Below are 21580 nucleotides of genomic sequence, written 5' to 3'. Positions count from 1 at the left end.
TATTTACTCTGAGTAGTCAGGTCCAGACCATGTGTCGTTTGTTGTTATATTTGTTTGTCTATTTACTCTGAGTAGTCAGGTCCAGAACATGTGTTGTTAGTTGCTGTATTTGTATGTCTATTTACTCTGAGTGTCCAGACAATGTGTTGTTAGTTGTTGTATTTGTTTGTCTATTTACTCTGAGTAGTCAGGTCAGGTTCAGACCATGTGTTGTGTGTTGTTATATTTGTTTGTCTATTTACTCTGAGTAGTCAGGTCCAGACCATGTGTTGTTAGTTGCTGTATTTGTATGTCTATTTACTCTGAGTAGTCAGGTCCAGACAATGTGTTGTTAGTTGTTGTATTTGTTTGTCTATGTACTCTGAGAAGTCAGGTCCAGACCATGTGTTGTTTGTTGTTATGTTTGTTTATCTATTTACTCTGAGTAGTCAGGTTCAGATCATGTGTTGTGTGTTGTTGCATTTGTTTGTCTATTTACTCTGAGTAGTCAGGTCCAGATCATGTGTTGTCTGTTGTTACATTTGTTTGTCTATTTACTCTGAAAAGTCAGGTCCAGACCATGTGATTTTAGTTGTTGTATTTGTATGTCTATTTACTCTGAGTAATCAGGTCCAGGCCATGTGTTGTTAGTTGTTGTACTTGTTTGTCTATTTACTCTGAGTAGTCAGGTCCAGAACATGTGTCGTTTGTTGTTATATTTGTTTGTCTATTTACTCTGAGTAGTCAGGTCCAGAACATGTGTTGTAAGTTGTTGTATTTGTTTGTCTATTTACTCTGAAAAATCAGGTCCAGGCCATGTGTCGTTTGTTGTTATATTTGTTTGTCTATTTACTCTGAGTAGTCAGGTCCAGACCATGTGTCGTTTGTTGTTATATTTGTTTGTCTATTTACTCTGAGTAGTCAGGTCCAGAACATGTGTTGTGTGTTGTTGTATTTGTTTGTCTATTTACTCTGAGTAGTCAGGTCCAGAACATGTGTTGTTAGTTGTTGTATTTGTTTGTCTATTTACTCTGAAAAGTCAGGTCCAGACCATGTATCGTTTGTTGTTATATTTGTTTGTCTATTTACTCTGAGTAGTCAGGTCCAGATCATGTGTTGTGTGCTGTTATATTTGTTTGTCTATTTACTCTGAGTAGTCAGGTCCAGACCATGTGTTGTGTGTTACTCTGAGTAGTCAGGTGCAGACCATATGTTAGTATTAGTGTGTCAGCAATGGTCAATGTTATGCTTTAAATGGTTTAACAACTTATGCTCTTCAACTTTTTACTTGTTTGGTTTTATAAATATTTTGATATGAGCGTCACTGATGAGTCTTATGTAGACGAAACGGGCGTCTGGCATACTAAATTATAATCCTGGTACCTTTGATAACTATTAACATCAGTTTTGTGTCATGAAATGTCTCATGTTTTGTGTTGAACATCAGTTTTGTGTCATGAAATGTCTCATGTTCTGTGTTGAACATCAGTTTTGTGTCATGAAATGTCTCATGTTCTGTGTTGAACATCAGTGTTGTGTCATGAAATGTCTCATGTTCTGTGTTGAACATCAGTGTTGTGTCATGAAATGTCTCATGTTCTGTGTTGAACATCAGTTTTGTGTCATGAAATGTCTCATGTTCTGTGTTGAACATCAGTGTTGTGTCATGAAATGTCTCATGTTCTGTGTTGAACATCAGTTTTGTGTCATGAAATGTCTCATGTTCTGTGTTGAACATCAGTGTTGTGTCATGAAATGTCTCATGTTTTGTGTTGAACATCAGTTGTGTGTAATGATTTGTTTCATTTTATGTGTTGAACATCAGTTTTGTGTCATGAAATGTCTCATGTTCTGTGTTGAACATCAGTTTTGTGTCATGAAATGTCTCATGTTCTGTGTTGAACATCAGTGTTGTGTCATGAAATGTCTCATGTTCTGTGTTGAACATCAGTTTTGTGTCATGAAATGTCTCATGTTCTGTGTTGAACATCAGTGTTGTGTCATGAAATGTCTCATGTTTTGTGTTGAACATCAGTGTTTCGTCATGATGTTTTTTTCTAGTTCTGTGTTGAGCATCAATGTTGTGTCATGATGTATCTAATGTTTTGTGTTGAGCATCAGTGTTGTGTCATGATGTGTTTCATGTTCTGTGTTGAACATCAGTGTTGTGTCACGATGTGTATCATGTCATGTGATGAACACCAATGTCATTATGTGGCTCTTGTTCTGTGTTGAGCACCAGTGGTGTGTCATGTATCTCATGATATGTCTCATGTTTTGTGATGAATATCAGTGTTTGGTCATGGTGTGTCCCATGTCCTTTGTTGAACATCAGTGTTGAACATCAATGTTGTGTCATGATGTCAAATTTTGTGCCGAACAATATTGTTGTGTCAAAATGTGGCTCATTTATAATATTGTGTTGAACATCAGTGTTGTGTCATGATGTGACTCACGTTTTGTGTTGACCATAACTGTAGTGTCCTCATGTGTTACATGTTCTGTGTTTTACACCAGTGTTGTGTTATGATGTGTCTCATGCTCTGTGTTGAACATCTGTGTTAAGTCATAATGTATCATGTTCTGTGTTGAACATCTGTGTTAAGTCAAAATGTATCATGTTCTGTGTTGAACATCTGTGTTAAGTCATAATGTATCATGTTCTGTGTTGAACATCTGTGCTAAGTCATAATGTATCATGTTCTGTGTTGAACATCTGTGTTAAGTCATAATGTATCATGTTCTGTGTTGAACATCTGTGTTAAGTCATAATGTATCATGTTCTGTGTTTAACACCGTTGTTGTGTCATGATCATGTTTACCTTCTTGATATTCATCGTTACAAGTTTACCGATTTGATATTCAATGTTACAAGTTTACCTATTTGATAGTCACTGTTACAAGTTTACCTTCTTGATATTCAATGTTACAAGTTTACCTATTTGATATTCAATGTTACAAGTTTACCTATTGATAGTCAATGTTACAAGTTTACCTATTTGGTAGTCAATGTTACAAGTTTACCTACTTGATAGTCAATGTTACAAGTTTACCTGTTGATAATCAATGTTAGCTCTGTTTGCTAGGCAAAGCTTCAATTCTTCTACACTTCCCTTTACAGCAGCTTCAATAAGTTTCTGTAGGAAAGAAATAAGAGTTTACATTTAACAGAATGTAAAAAGTGTAGTAACTTTTAAAAATGTTTTTCACGCTAATGCCAGACAATAACTATTGAACACTTTAGAATTACCAATTTTTATTGGTTAATACAAGGGAGACATTGTACTCTTTATACAATTATGTGACAAACAATATGTGTATGTTTAGTGGGGGGGGGGGGATTGAAAGCAGCCAAAAAATATTTTGTTTTGGCAAAAGAGGTGTTGAAAAAGAAAATAGACCCAGAGGAAACCCTGCTTATGCATTTTAATGATTACATTGTATACTGATCCTACGTTTTGAAGAAGAAAAACACTTTTTTAAAAAACATTTGATCCTCACATAAAAAAGCTAATCCGAGTGATAATTGTGTTTCAATATTTTCAATATAAACATGCAATCTATAACAACTTGGAAAGGAGCAGTGTAATATTTGTATGTTTGATGATTTAATTTTATTTGACAGATTTACTTTGAATGTCTCTAAGCTTTCTCTGTTAAAGAAATAACAGTGTTGTTTTTAATATTTTAGCCTAAAAACATATTTTCAATCAAGAAAAAGAAATTAATCACTAGTGACTATTCAATGATCAAGTAGCCTTTTTGTCAGTGGGGAACAATCACCTGTGGGGACATATTTGACACTTATGTGTTTTTACCGATGTTAATCACCACTTCCAAGTTTTATGACAAACAATAGGTAAGCTTAGGTAATTAAAATGAATAGACCTCTTTTGAGTTAGTTGCATTTCTGTCAAAAACTTTTTGTTTTAGTGAACATCATTCATGCGCTTAGGGGTCTTCGTCACTTCTTTCCCATGTTGAGCGAGCAGTTAAAAAATATAATGCTGTATTGCATGAGTTATAATGGTTACAGTATTATGTTCATAAAAAAGCTTCTGTCCTACTTAAAATTCCAGGAAGGTTTGACAAAAAAAATTGATGTCTAAAAAAATTTAACAACAGAATGAACCTTAATGTTGACGCCGTCGAGGGAATCTAGGATCACATCGTCTCGCTTTCGCGACATAAATGTTGCAGACTCGACAAAAATCACTCAACTGTTTGACTATAAATAAGAAAAAAATCTTACCTTATTCCAATCTTCCATATTTCCTAAAATAGAAAAATAAATGTATAAATCTGTTGAGTAATTATTGCGTCTAAACCCGCTGCAGTTGTTTGCACCCTTCTTAAGTCACGAATTTGATGTTCAGTAGTTGTCGTTTGTTGATGTGGTTCATAAGTGTTTCTCGTTTCTTGTTTTTTATATAGATTAGACCATTAGTTTTCCTGTTTGAATGGTTTTACACGAGTAATTTTTGGGGCCCTTTATAGCTTGCTGAGCGGTGTGAGCCAAGGCTCCGTGTTGAAGACCGTACTATGACCTATAATGGTTTTTTTTATAAATTGTGACTTGGATGGAGAGTTGGGCCAACATTAAAAATATCTTTGTTTCCCCTCTCCCGACTGGAGGTTGTTAGGGTATGGGTAGGTAGGTAGGCAAATTATTTTATTTTATTCCTTGATATGGTTTTCTATATTGAATTTGTACAAAATTCAACAGGTAAGGCTCAAGTCAAGAAAAGTGGGGTATTCCCTGTATTCTAATTCAGTGTACACCACAGTTTTCTGGTGTTAAAAAAAACAGTATACAGGGACCGTCTTTTTTTTCCTATTCATTTAATTTAATGAAATCTACAAAAGCGCACATTGACTTGTGATACTAATGCCTATTGATAGCAAGTGTTTTTTTAGTTAAAAAATCAAGCTTATTTCAAGTCTAATTTGATGCATAACTCACAACAAAACAATTCCTTTGTTCACCAATTCATACCTTGATCATCAATTATGAGATGACAAAAAGATACATGTATGTTAATCACTTGGGAATTAAAATTCAATGAATAAAAATTTTCAATAGAAGTGAACATAATTCAGTTATGTTCAGTTACACTTGGATCATGCAGCTTGGTCACTTGATTCCCAAACAAAGATTTGTATGTTTTTTTTGAGTTCTAGAAGAAACAAGGCTTCCCTTTATATTCATTTTTTGTATTTCCTAAAATACTTTTAATAAGTATTTACGAATTCTACTGATGCAGGTATAACGTTAAAACATGTCCTTTTGTAATTTTCATGCCATAAATTGAAAAAGGAAATCCCATTTAAACTGGTTTTTTTTACACCAGAAAACAGGGACGTTCCCTGAAAGCAGGGAATACATGTATCCCACATTTCCTGACTTGTGCCCAACCTGTTCAAAGACAAAGTAGATAGATTTTAAAGCAAGAGTCAGACCATTACTCAAAAGTCTTTAAGATTTTATCCTTTAAACAGGAACAGAGGTTAGACACAAAGCAAATCAAGATGCACTCAGCGGATTGAAAGATGCTTCATTTTTTTTTTTTTTTTTCAAAAAAAGATCACCCTTGTGGGAAACATTTTGTTTGTTTTCCTTGATTCCGAATCATGTAGACGCTTCAATGCAAAAATACATTGATTTAAAACGCTCGTTGACTACAGCATCGGAAAGGTATCCCCAAAACACAACGATCGTTGACTTCAGCATCGGAAAGATATCACCAATAACCAACATAGCAAAAAACAAAATAGTGGACAAGAATGACCAATAAAATTTTTCGGGTAGCAGTGATTTTACCGGGTCGGTCGTGTGAGGGGAAACAAACAATATTTTATTTTTGGCCTTGTCTTATTGGCACTTATACCACATTTTCATATATCTATATACGGCAATATTTGGGTTGGACAGATCATTCACACATCCTACAGCTCATCAGTCTTACAAAAGTCAGACTATTAAAGAGTGTATGGTACTTTGACAAAAAGACAAGTTATTGCACAGCTTTCAACAATGAGAAGTGAATACCTTAGTTACCTATACCTTTTGATCTTACATTTGTACTAGTATTCAGAATATTTTAAGTCTATATAAAATTATATTCTTTTTTATCATGAAATCAACAAAGAATTAAACAACACAATCCATATTTGAATTATAAACCATCTGAGCCAGGTTTTAACTTTTGACTTGATAGAAAGGCATAGTAGCAGCAAATATAAATTTTTAATTATGGGTTTAAATTTACAAGACAATGGATCATCAGCCTCCCAAACATGAGACGGATTTTTACAATTTGACAGAGTTTTCAAAAATAAGATTTTTCAAAAAGGCAGAAACATTCAAAACTCAAAAGGAACTAGCAAATTATTTATAAATATATAAAAGAGGGACGAAAGATACCAAAGGGAGAGTCAAACTCATAAATCTAAAACAAACTGACAACGCCATGGCTAAAAATGAAAAAGACAAACAGAAAAACAATAGTACACATGACACAACATAGAAAACTAAAGAATAAACAACACGAACCCCATGCATGTGTATTATTTGTGACCACTTGTCCCTGGGGAAGTATAATTGTAAATTTTACTTGTGCAGAAAAAAAACTGTATGATTCTTGAAAGTGTTGAAACAAAATAAATGATGTGTGTGTATATAAAAGTAGGTATGGGGTTAAACATCAATGAAATTTCTTTCTCTGCCTGCATTTTCTGTTTTTTACTTGAGTCATCAAATATTATTTTCATTTTTTTTGTCTTGATTACCTGGTGCATCTGTTTTTAGCAGGTTTTATCCATCTTGATAGAAACTCAGTCGAGAAAAATTAAAATTAAAGAACCTTAGTGAGCACGCTCACATACCCCACGTCCCACATTGTCATTGGAGAAATTAAATAAGTAAGTATAAGAAAAAAAAATGTATAAGAAAAAATACTGAATAATAATTTCCTGTCAATATACACCTCTACATAGTATGTCCTTATTATCTACAGAATTTTCAGAGGAGTTGAGATGACAAACTGTTGCAGAAGTACATTGAAGCAAATAAGTTCAAAGGGGCATAACTCCTAGAAAAAAAATTGAATCGTAATTTCGTTGATATGCACATCTACATAGTATGTCCTTATTATCTACAAAGTTTCATGAAATTCTGTTGTGTGGTTTGAGAGGAGTTGAGATGACAAACTGTTGAAGTAGTACCTTAAAGCAAATAAGTTCAAAGAGGTGTAACTCCTAGAAAAAAAATTGAATCGTGATTTCCTGTCGATATGCACATCTACATAGTATGTCCTTATTATCTGAAAAGGTTTCATGAAATTCTGTTATGTAGTTTCAGAGTAGTTGCGATGACAAACTGTTGCAGTAGTACATTGAAGCAAATAAGTTCAAAGGGGCGTAACTCCTAGAAATAAAATTGAATCGTAATTTCCTGTCAATATGCACAACTACATAAAATGTCCTTTTCATATAAAAAGATTTCGTAAAATTCTGTTGTGTGGTTTGAGAGGAGTTGAGATGACAAACTGTTGCAGTAGTACATTAAAGTAAATAAGTTCAAAGGGGCGTAACTCCTAGAAAAAAAATTGAATCGTAATTTCCTGTCGATATGCACATCTACATAGTATGTCCTTATTATCTGAAAAGGTTTCATGAAATTCTGTTGTGTGGTTTGAGAGGAGTTGCGATGACAAACTGTTGCAGTAGTACATTGAAGCAAATAAGTTCAAAGGGGCGTAACTCCTAGAAAAAATATTGAATCCTAATTTCCTGTCGATATGCACAACTACATAATATGTCCTTTTCATATAAAAAGGTTTTGTGAAATTCTGTTGTGTGGTTTGAGAGGAGTTGCGATGACAAGAAACAGGACTGACGGACGGACGGACAGACGGGTCAAAAACATTATACCCTTCGCAACTTCGTTGCGTGGGGTATAATGACACCTCCCATGGATAAGGCATAAATCCTAATAGACGATTACTGGTCAACTGAGAACTAGGTATGCATACTTATGTTTTGTTTTTATTTTGGTAATTAATATACTTCCTGTTTTATTTAATTCATTAACATTGCTGTTTTGACTTGAATACGTTTTTCACATGATGATCATTGGTAAGGGGTCATCCATAATTGTCAACCATTTTCCAAAGTGTACAAAACATACACTTGGGGGGAGGGTGTTAAAAAATCAACATTTTTACCGTACGCTTTTTTTTTATTTGCAGAATTTATTTCGTTTCCGTAGGGAAGGTCGATGTATAAAATCGAAAATTGGCTTGGGTGTGTTTCTCTTCTTATTTCTTCTTCATTATTTTCCCTTGATGATATTTATTTCGATATCATAATTCTCCTCAATCCGCATTGAACAATTAAAAGATCAAATCATATGAAAACTAAATCTTTCAAAAATGTAAACTTGTAAAAATTTTTAAACAAAAAGTTTTCAAGCATTTCTCAGTACCCCCGATTGTCAATTTCCCCTGCTTTATTATAGATCGTTATCGTTTCACTCTGTTTATTATAAACAAAAACTGATGGAAACACTAAATTCTTTGAATGTTTAGATTTTGACGAGACGCCATTTTGTGAAAAGATTTTAAACTGGTCCTTCGATTAATTTCCTTGTAGTGTATTCCAAAACAGTAAACCGGAAGTAAACTTATTTTCTTAGTATAAGCCTCCTTTAATTAGGAGCACCTCCATATGAAGTTTAACCTTAACCTTAAAAAGTATCCAATATATATGTATTTTCCCGCGTTTCGGAGTATAACGGGAAAATGTTGTCTAAAAGGAACGTTTTATAAGAACGGTATATATTTTTGGCGGGTTTTGTTATGTGTAGTTGTACACGTGGTTACGTGGACCAATCATTTGGATTGTGGTGAAAGCGGGTTTTTAATTTTCATGTGTTTGAAAATCATTCTAGCCGCAGACGTTCAACACTAAACTTCAATGTTTCATAATATTTGATATTGTATATTATTTTGCTGTTTTTTCTTGTGATGGAGTTTGGCATCAAATTTTTGTCCCGAGGCGTGCCTTGCACTTGCTCCGAACACAGGTTTCCATATCAATTTTCTTTAGTAAAGTTTTTGATGGTTTTTCCTGGGCGGCGAGGTTACGTTAAAGACGGATATATATACATACATACATACATACATACATAGAGATATGGGCTCTTATTGATTCAAAGTAAACTTGTTTCAGATGTTTATTCTTTCTGTGTACCTCATTTGGAATGTATTTGTATTTCATATATGTCATGATTTATATAAAATACAAATTAAACGCCGGCTCTGTTAGTCTGCACGGCTAAATGCAATTTGTGTTTGTTATTATTGTAGTGTAGTTAAGACGTACACGTTACAGTATATATACATAAACGATAATAGTGCATGAATGGCACATTTACCTTTTGAATAGAAATACAGGTGGGAAATTTAAAAACTTAAAAATGTTTTAAAACATTACATAAAATTGAGAATGGAAATGGGGAATGTGTCAAAGAGACAACAACCCGACCAAATAAAAAACAACAACAGAGGGTCACCAACAGGTCTTTAATGTAGCGGGAAATTCCCGCACCCGTACTTTTATTGATTGCTGTCTTAAGCTCTGATTCCATCAACAACTGTCAATCCATACTTTACCAATGCAATATAACCATGCATTTCCCTTTCTTTGATTCTTAGCACAGTTTATGTGCCCTTTTGTTAATCTTTTGCATGCTCTAAGTGCTCTTTTTCATTGGAGTTCCCACTGTGTGATAGGGGAAACACTAATCTTTGAACTCTTTATTCTAACAAAACACAAGCATCACAGATAGATGTCATCAAATAAAACAGTCAGATATGTTTTAGTTTGTTTTCAATGCAAATTTCTATGTTAAACTAAAATATATTAAACAGGATCTTCTTTCTATTAAGAATGATTGATTCCTCTCTTGAAATCTGAAAATGGTTGATGTACACTTTTTGAGGGAGGGTGGGGGGTCTGAAAAAGTGTACGTTTTGTACACTTTGGAAAATGGTTGACAATTATGGATGACCCCTAACCTTAGCGATTTTCAAAATTCTAAGGCGACTTAAATCGTCATTTCGCAGGCAAGGTTATGGCCTGCATAGGTTTCCAAAAAGTAATATATCTTAATAAGCTGTGAAAATAATCCTATATTTTCTATTAAATTGAATTTAGTTCAGTGTAATTTTTTACTTCTCCAAGGGCAAGCCAGACAAAAAAAAATACTTGTCAGGTTGTTCAAATGTATGAGCTGGGGATAGCATTTCCACATCCTGCCATACATAAACATGGTAAATACCCCCAACTTAATTAAAAAAAAGAGTATATTTAATAAAATAGCATAAATAAAGTATGACTCTTTTGCAAATGTTTTTTTCAACATAACATAAGATGTGGTATGATTGCCAGTGATGCATGTATCCACCAGAGATCAAATAACATAGAAGTTACCAACTATAGGTCACCACACAGCCTTCAACCGATCATTTACAAGGCTTGATAATATGTATTATCGTTTCGTGTGTATTTGAGTCCTGATGGCATTCAAATAAGAATCGAGTTGACCTCCAAAAACTGCAGACGGTCATATAAGCGATATAAAAATAAATATAGATATAAATAGATAGATAGCGAATTCATGCCGACAGCCATTTTCTATAAGTACGCTTTAAAATTTACTTAAAAGAATGTTAAGTCCTGGACCATGTAGACAATTTGAATTTTCAAGTAGTGAAAGGCCCTCCTCAAGAAATGTAATGATACTGAAAAAAGCACTAACGTAAAGGATGGGAGGCCTTGGACATTCGTTTTCCAATTTCAAAGGTTTCCTCTCAGAAATAAAAGGGCCCAGATCATTGGGCCTAAACAAATCAAACCCCTGAAAAGTATGTAATGGTGTGTTATATTGCTAATAGTTATCAAAGGTACCAGGATTATAATCTAGTACGCCAGACGCGCGTTTCGTCTACATAAGACTCATCAGTGACGCTCATATCAAAATATTTATAAAACCAAACAAGTAAAAAGTTGAAGAGCATTGAGGATCCAAAATTCCAAAAAGTTGTGCCAAACCCGGCTAAGGTAATCTATGCCTGGGATAAGAAAATCCTTAGTTTTTCGAAAAATTCAAAGTTTTGTAACAGGAAATTTATCAAAATGACCACATTATTGATATTCATGTCAACACCGAAGTGTTGACTACTGGGCTGGTGATACCCTCAGGGACGAAACGTCCACCAGCAGTGGCATCGACCCAGTGGTGTAAATAGTTATCAAAGGCCTTCACTAAAAGCCCTTTTCGAATATGTCACTAGCCTATGCTCCGAAACCCTAGCGTAACTTGGAACGAGACAAAAACATCTGCGTCGTTGCATGCAAATACTGTGAATTCACAAAACACAGGATAAAAGGTCATAAAAGGACAATAACTCAAATAAGGAGTCATTTGATGATTTCAGTCATGTTTGACTTATAGTATGAAGATTTGCCTGCTTGATAATTTTTGCTTTTAAAATTTCCTCCCTATCTATTATAGTTTGGATAATCGGCAGAAATGAAAAAAAATCAGTAAAATTTGACATTTAAGTGCAATGACTCCTTTTAGAAATCGTCTGACAGTTTTGATGTAAATAAACAGCAGGCAGCTCTCAACATTCTGAAAATTTCTGTCCCTTTTCAGATTTTCTCTATGCCAAGCATTTTTTCAGATAATAGACACAACTTATATTTTACACCAATGTTCTATGTTTAGCCATGTCCGCCATGTTGGATTGCAGGCAGGGTCATCTGATACATTTTCAAAACTAGATACTCTAATGATGATTGTGGCCAAGTTTGGTTTAATTTGTCCCAGTAGTTTCAGAGGAGAGGATTTTTGTAAAATTTAACAACAACAACGATAGACAACAGACGCTAAGTGATGAGTATGCAAGGTGAACTAAAACATATATATGATACAATACATACTAATTTGATGAAAACTGAGGTCAGCTAAATTTATCAGTAAGAATGTGCCATCATCTAAAGCATCTCTGAAAAATATTTCTAAATCATATTTACTTGTTTAAGCCTGATATATGTAAAATATATGAATCACTTCAAAATACTTTATCGGTACTTCTTTTTTCAGTAACTGTTGTGATATATATGAATTTTTCTTTATCTTATAAACATATCAATGTTTGTGTGTTATTTCCTGTATCAACAAAATAACTATGAACAATAAAGGTATATTTTTTAATTATTTCATTAACATGAATAAACCCTTACTTTTATGGCCAGCGTCATGAAAATCTAGACCTTGTCATTTGAAGATAATTTGTATTTATTGACTATAATCTGACCTCTACATATTTCCGTTCTTGCTTTGTTGGGTTGCGTTCTCATCAATATATACTGTTGAAATATTGCGGGAGTTATAATGTTGTGGTGTACCTGTTTAATATAGGGTTGATATCAGTGTAAGGTACACAATGTAGCCTTAGCACTCATTTCTTTTTCTTTCCTTTACCCAAAGTTCACTCATAAGTTTAGCCTATTTATTTTGGAAGGAAAATAATTTTGCAATGATGTCATGTTCATGTGTGTCTCGTTAACTATAAAAAATTGGTCTTGACCATGGGTATTATGAATGTTAAAACTATTTTGTTTATAATCGTCCCTTATAGAGTTTGAATATTTTACATTCAAAACAAATTTCAGTATCAAAATGATCTAATGTAGTTCACATATGATGTACTTACCTATAACAACAGCATGACTGGACAGGAATCAAATCCACTGGACAAAGTTCAACTTGACTGGACAAGGATCAACTTGACTAGACAGGGATCAACTCCACTGGACAAGAATCAACTTAACTGGACAGGGATCAAATCGACTGGACAGGGATCAACTTGACTAGACAGGGATCAAATAAATACTGATGATATATGTATAAAATGAAAATATAAATGTTTCTATTTCAGGTTGAAATAATAATTACATGTAATAAAGATGCTTGTGAATTGTTTGATACCATTTTGACCTCTTTTATTGATTGGTTGCTGTCTCATTGATATAGAACTCTAAACATGCACTCATACAGGATGCATTCTTTGTTTTAATGTCTTGTTTACTGTATAAAAACACAGGGCTTGTGATATTTTAAATGTGAAAAATATCTGTTAATTATCTCCCCCTTTTAGAGTTAAAATTCAACATTTACTCTTTTGAAATAAATTTCAATAATAAATTTAAATGATTGTATATAATATACAATTATAGTTCACATACAATGTGCACTTACTTATAATAACAACTTAACTGGCAAGCATTAAATTGACCGGACAGTCAATGATCCCAAGAACTGGACAATAATTAGGAGGACTGGACAATAATCAAATAAAAATCAATAATAGACATTATAGATGTTGAAACTGAAAATATAAATGAAATAAAAACAGGTTACAGACACTTGTCTATTGTTAAAAACATTTTGACCTCTTTTATTGATTGGTTGCGGTCTCATTGACATAGACTCCCCATCTTACAATCATAAAACACATTTTGATTTCTTAGTTAACAACTCTATTTGTAATGCTTGCAATGTTTAATAAGTTTCAACTCCCAAATGCAATTAATTTCGGAATTATGTCATTTTATTTTTTGTCTCTCCTTGTACAAAAGCTGCAGAATGCAAAATGTAAATCTTTTTCAAAAAGAATTTATAAAAACACTTGTTTAATGCTTTTTTAGAATGAATCCTATAGCTCTTGATTATCTTCCCTTTAAGAATTTTCACATTTAAAATTTCAATATATTTCCGAGTTTCAATCAATACAGTCTCCAAGATAAAGTTTGAGTCCACAAGCCCTTAGCTCAATTTTTTAAAACTTTTAGTTGTCTTCTGTCGGCTTGTAGAGAAGAAATGTACAAGCCTCCAAGCAATTTTACAAGCCTGGGTCATCATGGTCATAGGACTTGTGGTTAAGCGTGAAGACTGTTGATAAAATAAATCATTAAACGTTGCATTACAATTTGATTTGTGCGTCTTGTTTACTATAATGTATTGGTTTTGGGTATTTTGAATGTTCAAACTATTTCTTGATTATCTCCCCTTATAGAGTTTGAATATTTTACATTAGAATTAAATTTCAGTAGTAAATGATCCTATATAGTTAACATATGAAGTACTTACCTATAACAACAGTCTGACTGGACAGAGATCAAGTTGACTGGACAAGGATCAACTTGACTGGACAGGATCAAATCCACTGGACAAGGATCAAATCCACTGGACAGGGATCAACTTGACTGGACAAGGATCAACTTGACTGAACAGGGATCAACTTGACTGGACAAGGATCAACTTGACTGGACAAGGATCAAGTCCACTGGACAAGGATCAACTTGACTGGACAAGGATCAACTTGATGTGACCGGGATCAAATCGACAGCATGTAAATGAATACTGATGATAGATGTATAAAATGAGAATGTTTCTATTTTAGGTTGAAATAATTATTAATATGTTATAAAGATGCTTGTCTATCATGTCTATTGTTTGATTCCATTTTGACCTCTTTCATTGATTGGTTGCTGTCTCATTGGTATAGGCCTCTTAACCTTTACTTTTACAAGATGCATTCTTTGTTTTTAGTGTCTTGTTTACTATAAAAAGACAGGTGTTATGATATTTTGAATGTGAAATATATGATATCTGTTAATTATCTCACCCTGTCAGAGTTAAAATTCTGCATTCAATGATCCCAAGGACTGGACAATTATCAAATAAATATCGATAATAGACATTATAGATGACATTCAAACTGAAAATATAAATGAAATAAAAACAACACGTTACAGACACTAATCTATTTTTAAATAAAATGTTGACCTCTTTTGTTGATTGTTTGCTGTCTCATTGACAAAGACCTCCAATCTTACAATCATAAACAACAATTGATTTCTTAGTTTACATCTGTATTTGTAATGCTTGCAATGTTTAATTAAGCTTCGATCAACTCCCAAATGCAATTAATTTTGGAATTATGTCATTTTATTTTTTGTCTAGATCTCCTTTATACAACAGCTGCTGAATACAAGTTGTGTTATTCTTGTTCCAACAACATTAACCAGATGTTCCGCAGGGCGCAGCTTTATACGACCACAGAGGTTGAACCCTTAACGGTTGGGGCAAGTATGGACACAACATTCAAGCTGGATTCAGCTCTAAATTTGGATTGTGATTAAATAGTTGACACAGCATAGGTTTCTGACACAGAATGAATGTGGTCTAATAAACTTCAAAACTTGTATTTTGCCTTTGAGCAATTCACTATGCTGTTGAATATTAATCCTCTCAAAAAAATGTTAAATGAGAAAAATTGAACCCCCCCCCCAGCCCCTATTTTTTGTTCACATCCCCCTTTCCCTTATTCCAAAACTGATCTCAATTCAAATTACTAATGGAGTTTACAACAATAACTACTCATTTAAATACATCATAAAATATTAAAATGTATAAAAGTGCTTGTTATCACTGAATGGTAGATTGTTTTAATTTATCAGTTGGTAGTTAAAGTGAATATACATTGTATATTGTATAAAACAATGATTTAAGTTGATACAACTACTATTCTGGACAAAGAAAGATAACTCCAATTGAAAATTTCTTGCTATTGCGCAATATTGTGCAATTAAATATTTCTTGCTATTGCGCAATACTGTGCAATTGAAAATTTCTTGCTATTGCACAATACTATGCAATTGAAGATTTCTTGCTATTGCTGAATACTGTGCAATTGAAAATTTCTTGCTATTGCACAATACTTAATATAATAATTTTGGATCCTGATTTGGACTAACTTGAAAAGTGGGCCCATAATCAAAAATCTAAGTACATGTTTAGATTCAGCATATCAAAGAACCCCAAGAATTCAATTTTAGTTAAAATCAAACTTAGTTTAATTTTGGACCCTTTGGACTTTAATGTAGACCAATTTGAAAACGGGACCAAAAATTAAGAATCTACATACACAGTAAGATTTGGCATATCAAAGAACCCTAATTATTCAATTTTTGATGAAATCAAACAAAGTTTAATTTTGGACCCCGATTTTGACCAACTTGAAAACTAGGCCAATAATAAAAAATCTAAGTACAGTTTTAGATTCAGCATATCAAAGAACCCCAAGGATTCAATTTTTGTTAAAATCAAACTAAGTTTAATTTTGGACCCTTTGGACCTTAATGTAGACCAATTTGAAAACGGCACAAAAAATTAAGAATCTACATACACAGTTAGATTCGGCATATCATCAACATGCTCAAAGAACCCCAATTATTCAATTTTTGATGAAATCAAACACAGTTTAATTTTGGACCCTTTGGTCCCTTATTCCTAAACCATTGGTACCAAAGGTCATAAACCTTGTGTTTTAATTTCATAGATTTCTATTTACTTAAACTAAAGTTATGGTGCAAAAACCAAGAAAAATGCTTATTTGGGCCCCTTTTTGGCCCCTAATTCCTAAACTGTTGGGATCTCAACTCCCAAAATCAATCCCAACCTTCTTTTTGTGTTCATACACCTTGTGTTCAAATTTCATTGATTCCTATTTTTTTTATACTAAAGTTATTGTGTGAAAACCAAGAATAATGCTTATTTGGGCCCTTTTTTGGCCCCTTATTCCTAAACAGTTGGAACCAAAACTCCCAAAATCAATCCCAACCTTCCTTTAGGGGTCATAAACCTTGTGTCAAAATTTCATAGATTTGTATTTACTAAAACTAAAGTTATAGTGCGAAAACCAAGAAAATGCTTATTTGGGCCCTTTTTGCCCCTAATTCTTAAACTGTTTGGACCAAAACTTCAAAAATCAATCCCAACCTTCCTTTTGTGGTCATAAACCTTGTGTTTAAATTTCATAGATTTCTATTTACTTAAACTAAAGTTATAGTGCGAAAACCAAAAGTATTTGGACGACGACAACGACGCTGACGCTAACGTGATACCAATATACGACCAAAAATTTATTTTTGCGGTCGTATAAAACACTGTTGTAATGCTACTTAGAAGGAATGCGCCAGCTCTGGATTATCTCCCTTTTAATACAAACACTGGTGTAATGCTACTTAGAATGAATGCACCAGGTCTGGATTATCTCCCCTTTAATACAAACACATGTGTAATGCTACTTAGAATTATTATCTCCTTTTTAAGAATTTTAACATTTAAAATTTACAATATATTTCTGAGTTTCAATTGATAAAATAAATCATTAAATGTCCAATATATAAATATAATGTTCACTCACCTATAGAATGTATAGTAATTAATTGTATGGCCCATGAATCAAATAAATATCGATAGCAGATCTTCAAACTGAAAATATAAAATACATGTAACTTAATTATCATGATTATACATGTTATATAGAATCCCTAAAATTTCCTGAAATTGTATTTACTTGGCATGAATGAAAAAAGAAAGTATAACCTTCCATAGTACCATACAAAGCTCAGTGGAAGAGTTTTATGACAAATTCATCATAGCATGACGGCCTGTTGTTAGCCAGGTTGTCTCAAATGGGAGACATTGTGTCATGCCAGAAAGCAGAATGCCTTGATGTAAGTTCTCGAGAAACAAGTACAGGAAGAGAAAGAAAATGTCTCAAAGTTTTTTGTTTGAAATAACATACTACCAATCAGTAAAGTCAATGCTTTCGCCTCTTTTTAACGGAAATAAATTGTTTATGGCTTTGAATTTCTTGGGTACAATAATATCCCGATATCTCCACACAAACCCGATTAAAACCCTGAGAACTATAAATGTAATCTTAATAAACAGCTGTACCATGATCGCATGATACGCACATGGATTATTCAATAAAGTTCAATCTTCTCAATGTTATATTAGAAATTTTAAAAAAAAAATAAAGGGAGGTTATCTTAATCGATTTAAATCAGTCATCAAAGTTTAATGAAAATTGCTCTATGCACTTTATTAGGAAATTTTCCAAAAACTTGAAACTACCCCTTTTTTAATGAATAAAATCTTATACATGTTATAACTCGGAAATGTAAAATCTAAAATTTAAAAAAAATCAAAAGGGAGCTTACAACAATAGATATGAATAATTTACCAAAGTTTCATAAACATGTTGAAATTGTTTTTGAGTTATTGTCTGAAAACTGGAAAATCCCCCCTTTTTTTATGAATAAAACTGAAAAACTCGGAAACAGTAAATCTGAAATTTTTAAAAAACGAAAAGGAGCTCACATCAATAGATATAAACAGTTCACCAAAGTTTCATGCATATTGGTTAGAGTGTTTTTGAGTTAATGTTCGACATGTTGACGAAGGACATACGGACAGACAGACAGTCACCGTAATACCATAATCTGTCCCGTAAACGGGCGTATAAAAAATGCATCACTTTTACTATATACATTGTATCTGATTTATCATGTTTATTATCAAATTTCGTATAATCCAACCATGTGTTTATTATCTTTCAGTCACAAAAACACCATTACAAATAGTGCTAGTTAGACCCAGATGATTTTAGGACAAGTTAAAGGCAGTGCTTTTTTTGTTCACAGGACAACGGACATATGATAGACGGACACTTTTAACATAAGGAATCTGTATATATTTCATTTTTTTTGTACTAGGTATGAAGCATTCAGGTCTTCTACGCTCTGAAGTATAAAACTTTATAAAAAAGTTTCTGCTGCCAGCACCAGATAGTCATCCCTAATACTTTATTTCTAGCATGTTTCTTATAATCTATTTTTAAATAAAATGTTGACCTCTTTTGTTGATTGGTTGCTGTCTCATTGACATAGACCTCCCATCTTACAATCATAAAGAACAATTTGATTTCTACATGTTCTAAGTTAACAATAAAATTGAGAATGGAAATGGGGAATGTGTCAAAGAGACAACAACCCGACCAAATAAAAATCAACTCTTTTTGTAATGCTTGCAATGTTTAATTAGTTTCAACTTCCAAGTACAATTAATTTTGTTATTGTGTCAGTTAATTTTTTGTATCCCGTCACAAAAGTTGCTAAGTGCAAAATATTAACCTTGTTCTAAAAGAATTAATACAAACACTGGTCTAATGCTATGTAGAATGAATCCTATAGCTCTGGATTGTCTCCCCTTTAATACAAACACTGATCTAATGTTATTTAGAATGAATCCTACAGCTCTGAATTATCTCCCCTTTAATACAAACACTGGTCTAGTACTATTTAGAATGAATCCTATAGCTCTGGATTATCTCCCCTTTAATTCACATTTACAATTTTAATATATTTCTGATTTTCATTTGATAAAAAAATCATTAATTGTTCCAATACAATACCAATGTAATGTTCACTGACCTATAGATAGTAATAACTTGACTGGACCTTGAATCAATAAATACTAATAGTAGATCTTCAAACTGAAAATATAAAAAAATACATGTAGCTCAATTTCAGTTTGTTTCACGTTTATATAAATATTGGTAAAACTTTCCCTGAATTTTTATGTCCCTGTCATGAATTAAAAAAGAAAAGGTACATGTACCATACAAAGCTAATTAGTGGAAAAGTTTTTAGGACATATTCATTATAGCATGAAGTCATTTTGTGTCCTTTGCTATTGCACAATACTTAATATATTAATAATTTACACATCCTGTTTGGTGTGTATCTCCTGCCATATCAGTATAAAAACCCAAAAATTATGAAGAAAAAAATCCCCCCCCCAATTTTTTTTTTCTTTTAACCCCCCTTGGAGTAATTACCCCCAAACTCAATTCCTGCCTGTTATGATACCTTGCAGTACAATTTCAGAGAGATCGACACATTTAAACACAAGTCACCTTAACTTTATACGACCGCAGAGGTCGAACCCTGAACAGTTTGGGCAAGCATGTCAATTAAAATCTGTACTCAACATTACTGGTTGAGCAAATAAATGGACTTTTCAGACTCTGAGCTGTTAGTTTGTAGTTAATGTACTCAACACATTTAATATGATTTTTGTCTATTGCCTGATAAACTACATTTAGTAATTCATCACATTTACAGTTTCTCTACTATGAGTTTACAGCTACAGTGTATGAATATTTCAACAACATGCATGGATATGAAATAATGTATTGCTTTATGCTAGACAGAAAACCCTATTATAGCTAATATGTACAGTCAGGGGACTTACTTAAATGAGTGATTTTCTAAATCACTGATTTAAGTAACATTATTTCCATTAAGATTGGAAGTAAGAGTTGTCTTTCTTTAATAATCACCTATTTCAGTAGAACAAATCAATCACTAAAAGAAGTGATTTAATTTTATTATAGCTTTAAATATAGAATACTAATGATCCAGAGACTAATTATGTTTCTAAAATTATCAGAACCAACATCTGTGTTGTCTAGGATGACCAGGTCATTTCAGGTGATGACCTTGTACTGAATCTAGGATAATGACATTAAAATCACTTGTCATACCTCAATTTCCTTCCCAAAAATCACTTATTTTTAAGTATCATTATTTTAATAACCCCCACTAATTTCAACACCCCGGAACAGTGAAAATTTTATTGTGAACAGTAGAATTTTATTACATCATCTGAAAGATGAAACCTTGAACTTTACAGGAAAAATACTCCCACTGCTGGGAAAAATCTGTTAATTAAGTATCAGTTCATTATGTAAAGACATTATTATAGCATTTTTTCAACTAAAATAGAATTTGCAGATAAATGATAGCATCAAAGGCATAAACCTTGCTACATAAAAGAAGCAAAAAGTTCATTTTTATTCAATTTTATTAATGAAAAGGTATTATTCAAACATACAGTACAATTTTCGCGAAAGCCATCCCAAACTCCATACACCGACTTTTTTCCTGGTGTGACACCAAGAAACTCCGACATCACTCCCTAAATTCTCAGAGAAATTTGGGAGTATTCCCTCCGACTTCCGCGTAAATCCGTTACCTTTTGTTTATTGTATTAGCGACATCTCTCCCAGTCTGGAGTGACGTGGTGTCACACCAGTAATTAATTGCCCTAATCCTTCTGATCTATGCCGGCATGCGACAGTCAAGGTATGCGAGATTTCTAATGTAATTAAACAATTGTATTTCCTGTCTATTGATTATCAGTTTATATCTGATTGCTTGAAACAAATGAAAGATTAAAATCAAAATCAAAACGTTGTTGTAAATTCTTTTAATCACTCTGTACATTTAAATCAATTTTTAAAAACAACTATCTTTGATTTTGATTTCCGTTTTTTATCAGTAAATAAATATTTAATTTACTAAAAGAGATAATATTGTGTAACAATAAACGGAGACTAACGCTGAATAAATTAGGGTATTTAAAGAAAAGTGACACATCTCAAAGTTTTTTATACAAGTCAAAAAGAAAATATTATTCACTATCTGTTATGCTAATAAGTCTACGCCATTTCCATTTTACGATTACAAAATAAAAGTTTTAAAAAGCAAAAGGTTGTTGTTAATGCTTTCAATTGCATTAAAGTTTTTTTTATAAAAAACAAGAATGTGT

The 21580-nt window shown here is 32.7% G+C and overlaps 1 protein-coding gene across 1 annotated transcript in view; it reads right to left on the bottom strand.

The window, feature by feature from the left end:
- LOC143054500 (uncharacterized) overlaps positions 1–21580 on the bottom strand; it is a 100659-nt gene that overhangs the window by 60180 nt on the left and 18899 nt on the right. Inside the window, exons 3-10 of the mRNA XM_076227519.1 lie at positions 19399–19460; positions 17322–17389; positions 14201–14473; positions 13310–13439; positions 12765–12921; positions 11989–12053; positions 4232–4254; positions 3033–3116 (exon numbers count right to left, since the gene is read on the bottom strand). Coding sequence (XP_076083634.1) covers positions 3033–3116; positions 4232–4249 — 102 coding nt within the window. The 5' untranslated portion in view covers positions 4250–4254; positions 11989–12053; positions 12765–12921; ... (2 more) ...; positions 17322–17389; positions 19399–19460. The remainder of the gene's footprint in view (positions 1–3032; positions 3117–4231; positions 4255–11988; positions 12054–12764; positions 12922–13309; positions 13440–14200; positions 14474–17321; positions 17390–19398; positions 19461–21580) is intronic.

This window comes from Mytilus galloprovincialis, chromosome 12 (genome assembly GCF_965363235.1).
Source record: "Mytilus galloprovincialis chromosome 12, xbMytGall1.hap1.1, whole genome shotgun sequence".
NCBI lineage: Eukaryota > Metazoa > Mollusca > Bivalvia > Mytilida > Mytilidae > Mytilus > Mytilus galloprovincialis.
Note: the sequence above shows the minus strand (reverse complement) of the source record. Positions and strands in the feature narration are given on the sequence as shown.